This window comes from Salminus brasiliensis, chromosome 15 (assembly GCF_030463535.1).
Source record: "Salminus brasiliensis chromosome 15, fSalBra1.hap2, whole genome shotgun sequence".
NCBI lineage: Eukaryota > Metazoa > Chordata > Actinopteri > Characiformes > Bryconidae > Salminus > Salminus brasiliensis.
Genome location: NC_132892.1, coordinates 34,002,609 through 34,011,225, shown reverse-complemented (window position 1 = coordinate 34,011,225; position 8,617 = coordinate 34,002,609). Strand labels below are relative to the sequence as shown.

General features: G+C 40.6%; 2 protein-coding genes across 3 annotated transcripts in view; both read right to left on the bottom strand.

Annotated features, from left to right (window-relative positions):
• Positions 1 to 1,179: 1,179 nt before the first annotated feature.
• LOC140535681 (nuclear factor 7, brain-like) lies at positions 1,180 to 7,066 on the bottom strand. The gene is made up of 6 exons (XM_072657118.1): positions 6,677 to 7,066; positions 5,521 to 5,616; positions 4,587 to 4,808; positions 3,192 to 3,214; positions 2,975 to 3,093; positions 1,180 to 2,103 (listed from the first exon to the last, which is right to left on the bottom strand). The coding sequence occupies exons 1-6, from the start codon at positions 7,064 to 7,066 to the stop codon at positions 1,439 to 1,441; spliced, it is 1,515 nt and encodes a 504-aa protein (XP_072513219.1). The 3' UTR covers positions 1,180 to 1,438.
• Positions 6,993 to 8,617, bottom strand: part of LOC140535682 (nuclear factor 7, brain-like) — an 8,735-nt gene continuing 7,110 nt past the window's right edge. The window contains exon 7 of one of the 2 annotated variants that reach the window (XM_072657121.1): positions 6,993 to 7,083. In XM_072657121.1, the coding sequence (XP_072513222.1) occupies positions 7,044 to 7,083 (40 nt within the window). In that variant the 3' untranslated portion in view covers positions 6,993 to 7,043. Of the gene's footprint in view, positions 7,084 to 8,383 lie in introns of those variants that run through there. The other variant, XM_072657120.1, reaches the window with a different exon arrangement.

Here is an 8,617-nt window from a genome sequence, read left to right as displayed (position 1 = left end):
CATTTAGAGCCTGTCTTCTCTCTCAAGGCTTTAAAGGATGTTGTATATAAAGTATAGAGATTCATTTTGTATGGTTTGTTTCATATATTTTTACAGTATTACCTGAAAATATTAATTAATTATTAACTATTCTTGTCATTGTAATGGGATAATAATTATGTTATTATGTCACATAATATCTGTTGGTTTTCCAAACATGGATGAAGCCTAGTCCTGGACTATATATTTTGAATATTTAGCTTAGAAGGTACAGTATGAGTAGGTACAGGTGAATCCAGGTTAAATGAATAAGCATTCAGATGTATAACTGTTTATTTTGTGTTGTTATTTTATTATGGGTTATTAATTAAGTTTATTTTAATGTGGTTGCACCATGACCTTTATCATTCCGCTTTCATTTTTTTTATATAAAGACTTTAAATTGATAAAGACATAAAATAAAACATATTTTTATCATGATTGATAAACCAAGGTTTGTCCAGTTCATTCTTTAGTGGAATGGCCTTTACATTATACTACAACACACAACAGAGCCAAGCTGAAATTACTGTAAATTTGTAAAGTTTTATTTAGGAGGCTAAAAATGATATTGCACGGCTTAAACTAGTCTCTTGCTATGTGGTTGAAATGGTATCCAATGGGTTGCTATAGTGTTGCTAAGCTGTTGCTAGGTGGTTGCAAGGATAATGCTAGGTGCATGTTAGATACATACTACCACATTGCAGAGTGATTGCTATTGTATGGTGTCGATAGGTACTTGATAGGCTGATCATAAGGTGTCCCAGATGGGGCTGTGGTGTTTCAGGTGGTTGCCAAGTGGTTGCTGTGGTATCCTGTGTGGTTCATTAGGTGTTACTAGTGTATTTGTATCAGTGTGACATAAAAAGTGGGAACCCAAATGTTTGCACCCTGTTGGTTTATGCATTTCTATGGGGAAAAATTCCATATGCATATCCTATCCATATCCTAGGCAGAAACAATGAAGAATTGCACAATCAGACACAACAATCTCGGAACTGAGGGATGAGGGGTTACGCAGCAAAAATCCAGCAGAAAAGTGAGGATAAGGAGAAAAAGGAAATGAAAAAAGTAGAAGAATAGTCAGAAAGTAAAACAGACATGCTAACAATAACAAAGATGAAGAATATAAGGAAATATAGCCAAAAATGTCTAAATGTATGTATTTAAAATTTGGATGTTTTTTTATTTTCATTTACATTTAAGACATTTAGATGCTCTTCTCCAGAGCGACTTACAAAAGTGCTTCACTGTTCACTCAGACAAATACCCTTAGCTAGTTTAGGCTAGAGTCCAACAGATCCCTCTAATCTAGATACTACTAAATACAGAAGTCAGTATGGAGACCACGATACCCTACACATACTCTACACTCTGCTTAAGTACTCTTAAAAGAGGTGGCTCTTCAGTCTGCACCCTTTCACTCTTTATTGAGAAACATTCCAATTATTAAACACACTATCATCATAAATATAGCAAAAACAGTGCCCATAGTTTCTCTGCTTTCCAAGGGAAATGTGTGCTCCACAGTCTGGATCACATTAACAGGAGCAATGCGCAGTCGAGAAAATCGCTCTTCTGGAATCAGGAATGGAAATAGCTCCACCCCCGTGGGCACGCTAGTAAATGCTATTAAGGAATTATCCCCAGCATCTAGAAAGCTCAGCATCCTCAGCCCCTTCCACATGTTCGGCTTGTGCAGAGTGAACTGCCATCCCAGACAGACCCGCACCATTCGGAGCTTCCTTTTCAGCCGGAACGAGTTGGATTTGGAGACCAGGAGCCTGTAGGACTCCCCTTGACGACGGAGACTCCAAAAGCCATTGTCAGGACTCAGTGGTTTTGCAGGACGGTTTATCTCAACTGAGCGCTGACACACCCCTATGGTCCAGTGCTTGCTGTCTCCGACTTCAATGTCCCAGCAGTGGGAGTCATCATCAGTGTACCCTTTAGATCCTAGAACCAGATGGTTCCCCCGGTGGTGTACAGAGATAGGACGGTCATGCCTTGACTTTCCTACAGACGCCAGGTCTTCTGATATGGAGAAGTCTGCAGGAGCAGTGTTTGGATCCAGAACCACTGGGTCTGAATTAAGACGGAGAGTGGGGAAATTTGGTAGTTATTAGGAGCATTCTGAATATGAACCGAATATGAATACATTATTGGAAACAATCAGATAATAATCTAGATCTGCTCTGCTTTACTCATCTTGAGGTTCTGCTGTTGGGCTGAACTTGCTAGGATGGTCTGATCTGGTCATGTTGGTCAGCTGTTCCACTTAAATGATTTAATGGAAGGTGGAACAGCTGATTTCTAACTGATCAGATATCTTTTTAAACCCCTTCCATCTACAAACTCCTCTGAATCTCCAACCTTTTTTTCTGAAGGCCTCAGAGAGTTCTTTGGATCTGATCATGATGGTGATCTTTTTCACCCCTCACTTCAGCAACCATCAATCAAGATCAAACCAGACTAAACGTCTGAGGTTTAAATCAGACACTAAGACTCCTCCAGAATAATCCTCTCCAACCATGTTCTGATCATCTGCAGCTGATGTTCTGTTAATGAGTCTGATTCTACACATTAAACAGAGTAATAAATGGGGGGGTGTAACTTTTTCCTCAAAGGAAAATTACATTTCTATTAAATTCATTTTATAAATGATGATTCTATAAAGATCTTTCTTCAGCTGTGTGAGTTTATTTTGAAAAACCTCCATATGCTTCATGTGTAAATATAGTATTTTTAAAAAGATAATGGTTTTCAAGTGATGTCCATTTTTCCATAATTTTTTCACATGGCTCTAGGTCTTAGAAAAAATCTCGTAAAAGGCTTGTGTAGGAGTAATGTATTCATGGACACTGCCCTTCAGTAAAATGCTTCTGAGTTATCATTGGATTTGTTGCTGTGTTTTATAATCACAGTGTCCAGCACACCTAAACACAGTCCTACTCACAGTAATGAAGGATGTCTATCATCCTCTCCCATATTCTGTACCCCAGATTCCCCACGTGTTCAGGCATATTGATGAGACTTTCTGAGCCAAACTGTAAATCTGGCTCTGTATACTCAGCTCTGAAATGTAAACACACAAACTCAGACTGGTAAACAACACAAAATATGCTTCCTTCATGGTGTGTGACTGTGAATGTATGACAAAATGAAACACATACCTCCGCAATATGAAGTCAAAATTCTGAAAGACAAGGAAGATGTTATTTTACACACTACAGAATCTGTTTAGATTAGTTTAGATTTCTTTATTTAATATGCGTGAACGTAAGCAGTCAGTAAAGGCCTCAGACTGGACTTATTATGAAACAGTCTGAAATACAGTGGTATCTACAACTGGGGCAGGGAAATAACACACTATATGATCAAAAGTATCCAGACATAACTTTTTAAATTGGTAAAGAACCTTTCACACATCAGCTGAAGGATCATTAGACCTTTACATGGTTCTTCACGCTCACATATCTCTATTACAAACATGGTTCTATATGGAACCCAAAGTGATTCTTCTATGGCATCACTTAATGAACACCTTGAGGCATCCTTATTTTTAAAGAAAAAACAGCGCATCCAACAAGAATTAAAACCTCATCTATCTTTTACACAGCAATTAAAACTGTAGTATATTCATTGGCTATGCAGATGTTCATAGGCCTGAAGGAATGGTATGGAGTTGAGGAGTGATATGGTAAGCCACACAGGGTAGATGTAGAAAAGAAATGGGGCCCCGTTTCTTGACCAAATATACATGAATTGAACAAACATAAGATGCTGTTTAGATTTGGACATCCCTTTGGGCAGACATGTCATTGATTTAAACGCTGTCCAGATGTGGCTGTGGACCACGTATGTAATGGTGGGGGCTAATGACTGTTCCTTATGGATGAAATGCAAACATTCCATATATGGCAACAGTCCAACAGAATATGACGTGAAGTAGGGTATAAAAACTCAAGGTATTCCTAAGTCAGAGAGAGAGAGACCGAGGGGCACTCAGAATTGGCAGACTCTCTCCACACTGTTCTTTCGATTGAAATAAAATATTTCATTGTTACAATTAAAGACGGTGGTTACAGACTCTCCTTTTTTAATAACAAGTTCATCTCCAGAGGAAGACGAACCGAGACGACAAAACATGCTAGCTTACAGAAAGTACTAATGGACTCTAGACACTGCATTATTGTACTGAGCATGCCATTCCCATGCCACCACAACCAGAATGACCACTAGGGGGCCTGCAGAAAGGGGTGAAATGGATTACATTTCCAAAGATATGCTGTGAATTTATTCACATGTGTCTTTTCTTTAATTTTAAACCAAATTAAAATGCTACATTGAGTCAGCATTAATTAAGTCGTGCCTGTATTTTGTACTTTGTAGAAGATCAGCATCACAGCCTAGAGCTGAATGGAAGGAAAGAACCCACAGGATTTTCGGTTGCTATCCCTGTATGCTTACAATCCCTACTGTTTTCTGACTGTTCAGTTCACTTCCACTGCCCGGGCTTTTTATGGTCATTGCTATGGTCCTGTCCCCAGCAGCATTATGGTTGTTACCTGCAGGAAGGTAGCTCCATTATTCTCCAACTCATCTTCCACCTCCTTCACTCTCTCAGAGAGAGACTGTATCTCTCGGTCTGTCTTTTCTTGCACCTTCTTTTTCTTCTGGTCACTTTCTTTCTTCAGAGCAGAGATCCGGGCTTCCTCCTCGTCATTCAGGAACTGATGAAACTTCTGAAACTCTTTCCTAATCAACTTCTCTGCTCGATGAGCCTGAGACTGGAGCAGGAAACATGTAAGAAACAATGGAGGGCGGTGGGTGCACATGTTAACTCCATTATCTCAACCTTATTAAATCAAGGCTCATGTTGACAAAGTCTCGCAAATCTTTGCATCTCCAAAACAGCAACTTTATCTCCAACATTGTATCTCCCTTGTTTCCCAGCAACTTTAAGAACCATCTTGACCTGTAAATATATATATTTATACACCAATCAGCCATAACATTAGTGGGTCAGAACATCTGCAAACTGGTAGACAGGTCTTAAAGGGTGATTCCAGTATGCAGTGGTCAGTACCTACCAAAAGTGCTCCAAGAAATAATAAGCTGTGAACTGGCTACAGGGTCATGGAGGCTGTACTTCACAACTTACAGGACTTAAATGCAGCCAGAGCTGCTGTCTTGTGGAGTCCTTGCCTCGAATGGTCAGATTTGTTGTGGCAGCACAAGGTGGACTTACTCAATATTAGACAGGGGGTATTAATGTTATGGTTTATCATATATATATATATATATATATATATATATATATATATGTAAAGTGCAGATAAGATCTGTATACACTGTACTGGATAAAAATGACTGTGCAGATGAGCTGTAGATCTGAACTGAATACAAGCGATCACAACTGGTGCGTAAGATGAGCTCACGCAAACCGGCTCAAGCTTTTGTTAAATAATAATACAGGAGAGCCTGTTTTCACTGAGGTACTTCAATGTATTTGGAGAGCTGGGCGTTCTGAGTGGTGCCTTTCCTCAGGGCCTCCAGAGCTTTCTCGGCTGGGCGGAGCGCTGCTTTGAGTTGGGTCTGGAGAGATATAATGACAAAGAGATACAATCAAAACAAAGATCAGTGGGACAAACCGGGTATTTCGGGCATCTCAGCCATGGACATTGGTGGAGAAGAAAGTACTGTTCCTTCACTCCCCACCAATCACTAGTCCAGGGGGATCAAACTAGTGACCTTCTGGCCTTCTAATCTTTGGGCCTAAACTAATTTAACTAATACACATTGAGATATTACTATTAGATACTATTAGTCTCTTTTCAACACACTCATCAAGGCTGGTAGTCTCTGGTCTTCTTGCTTTGGACGCTCTTGGACCGAAATATCAAGCTCCAAGATGAGAGGAATTAGGATCCTGAACAGCCATAACATTAATACCATCTGCGTAATACTGAGTAGGTCCCGCCTTGAGCTGCCACAACAGATCAGACCATTTGAGACATAGACCTCTGAAGGTGTCCTGTGGTATCTGGCACCAAGACTAAGATTAGCAGCAGATCCTTTTGGTGGTTCCTCTCTTGAACCTTGTGTGGTAGGTACTGACCACTGCATACCTCGAAAAAACCCCACCAGACCTGTCGTTTTGGAAACCCAGTCTGACCCAGCCGTCTAGAACATCACCAAGTCTTTCACATCCTTAAGCTTGATGATGAATGATAATCAATGTTTTTCACTTTAGTGGTATTCATGTTGTGGCATATCTACATATTTATGTAGATAGACTGGTTTGGTGGTAAATCAGGGTTTAATGATGGTAAATCAGGTGAGCTGCTGCTGCTGCTGCTGATGGAGGTGAACACATCCTCCACGCTGTGCTGGCTGGACTGGGGGGGCGTCCAGGAGAACCCTGGAGGAACCGAGCTCTGTTCTTCAGACTAGCTCACAGACAAGATCTCACTACTTTCTTTCTTCAGAATGAGAAGCTCTTGTTTCTCCTTTTTACTGGATTTAGGTTCACCTGCTTTATCTGTTCTGATAAGATCTGGGGCTTTTACAGTAGAACTCTCTCACTGCTGAGAGACAGGGGTTACAAGAATGTGCCCAAAACCTATTAGCTACTAGATACATTGTGTATACCCACCTTGCGTTGGTGTACAGCGTGTATCAGAGGCTGCACTCTGTGGGAGCTGTGAGAGGATCTTCTGCACTCTGGGCAGATCACCTTCTCATCCATCTTGCAGAAAAGGCTCATCTTCTCTCCGTGTTGAGAACATCTGACTTCTCCATCACACTCTTTCTCCCTCTCCTTCTCCCTCAGGTAGGTCTCACAGGTATTCCTCAGAACCAGGTTGGCCACCGGTTTCTGAGGAGACGCCCGTCGACAGACAGGACAGGTTCGTGCGGGGCTGACGGCCCAGTGTTTACCCAAACAGAGGCGGCAGAAACTGTGTCCGCAGAGAAGCAGCTGAGGATCCTGATACAGCTCGCAGCACACCGGGCAGGAGAGGTCATCCTCCAGCGAGGAGGCCATGGAGAAGGCGAGGAGGGCTGAAGACAGAAGGAAGGCAGTAGTCAGGAGAGAGAGGGTGAAGTTGTGAGAGTGGAAGAACGAAAGTTTTCTGGGCTGCAGAAGTTCAGAGAAAGTGAAAGCTAGTGGAGCTCCTCCCTCTCTGGAGGAAGGAAATGCAATTGGTGTAAAAGTCAAAGGAATGGATGCAATCTGAGATTAAGGGGTGGAGGATGAACTGGGTGGAGTCTTCCTGCTGTGTAAACAAGTGAGTTAAACTGATGTTCTAATCTTAATGTAATGTAAATAGGTGAGGGAATCTTCTACTGAAATATGGCACACCGAAACAGCAGCTTTACAGGAGCAGGAAAAGTCTTCTCAGCTTTCAGTGGAAGTCGATGTTAAAAGAATTTATTAAAGAAAGTGTTTAAGTCATTTTGGAGCATTTCTATTTGTCCATTCATCATTGAATTCTGATACGATGTAAAGAATGACTCCACATGTGTCCAAAAGTCAAAAATGGAGATACAAGGTTTTTGCGTGACAGCTGCACTTCATAGCATGAGCTTATTTATGGATGCTATTACACTTTAAATAACTATAGTTGGTCTATTCTGCCCCTAGTAGCACATGTCTCTGTTTGTGTCGGTCAGTAAGTGTCTCCTCCCTTGTCTCCGCCTTTGCATTATGCATTTAAATACTGAATAAATCTGTAACAAATGTAGGCAAAAGTTCAAAAACTGAGGATGCAAGTGTCCATTTTTTTATTAGATTAGTGGAAAGAACCCATAACATTGATCAAAGATAAATATTTTGTATAGCAATCAAAAGCATTGCCATAATTACATATTTAATGTTTTTTTTTTTTACTGCAAAACATGACGGTGTGAGAATAAAAAATATGGAGAAGCTCAATACTCAGCCAGCATGCTCATGTGGGGCTCACATGGGTGGAACATTGGCTAGGTGGGTTCCAGGTGGGCATGGGCTCTGAGTGGGTTTGTATGTGTGTTGTTATTCCCAAATGGGCTCCAGCATTTATTCCACATGGATCCTATCTAGACCCCATGTGCAGGGTACAATCCAAATGGAGATACAAGGTTTTTGCATGACAGCTGCACTTCATAGCATGAGCTTATTTATGGATGCTATTACACTTTAAATAACTACAGTTGGTCTATTCTGCCCCTAGTAGCACATGTCTCTGTTTGTGTTGGTCAGTGTCTCCTTCCTTGTATCCTTCCTCTCTTGTCTCTGCCTTTGCATTATGCATTAAAATACTGAATAGATCTGTAACAAATGTAGGCAAAAGTGAGGATAATTAAACATTCAAACATCCAATTTCTTATTTTTTAATTATTTTTTATTAGATTAGTAGAAAGAACCCATAACATTAATCAAAGATAAATATTTTTATAGCAATAAATAGCATTGCAATAATTACATATTTAATGCTGATTTTTTTTCTGCAAAACATGGCACTGTGAGAGTAAAATATGGAGAAGCTCAATACTAGCCAGCATGCTCATGTGGGGCTCACATGGGTGGAACATTGGCTAGGTGGGTTCCAGGTGG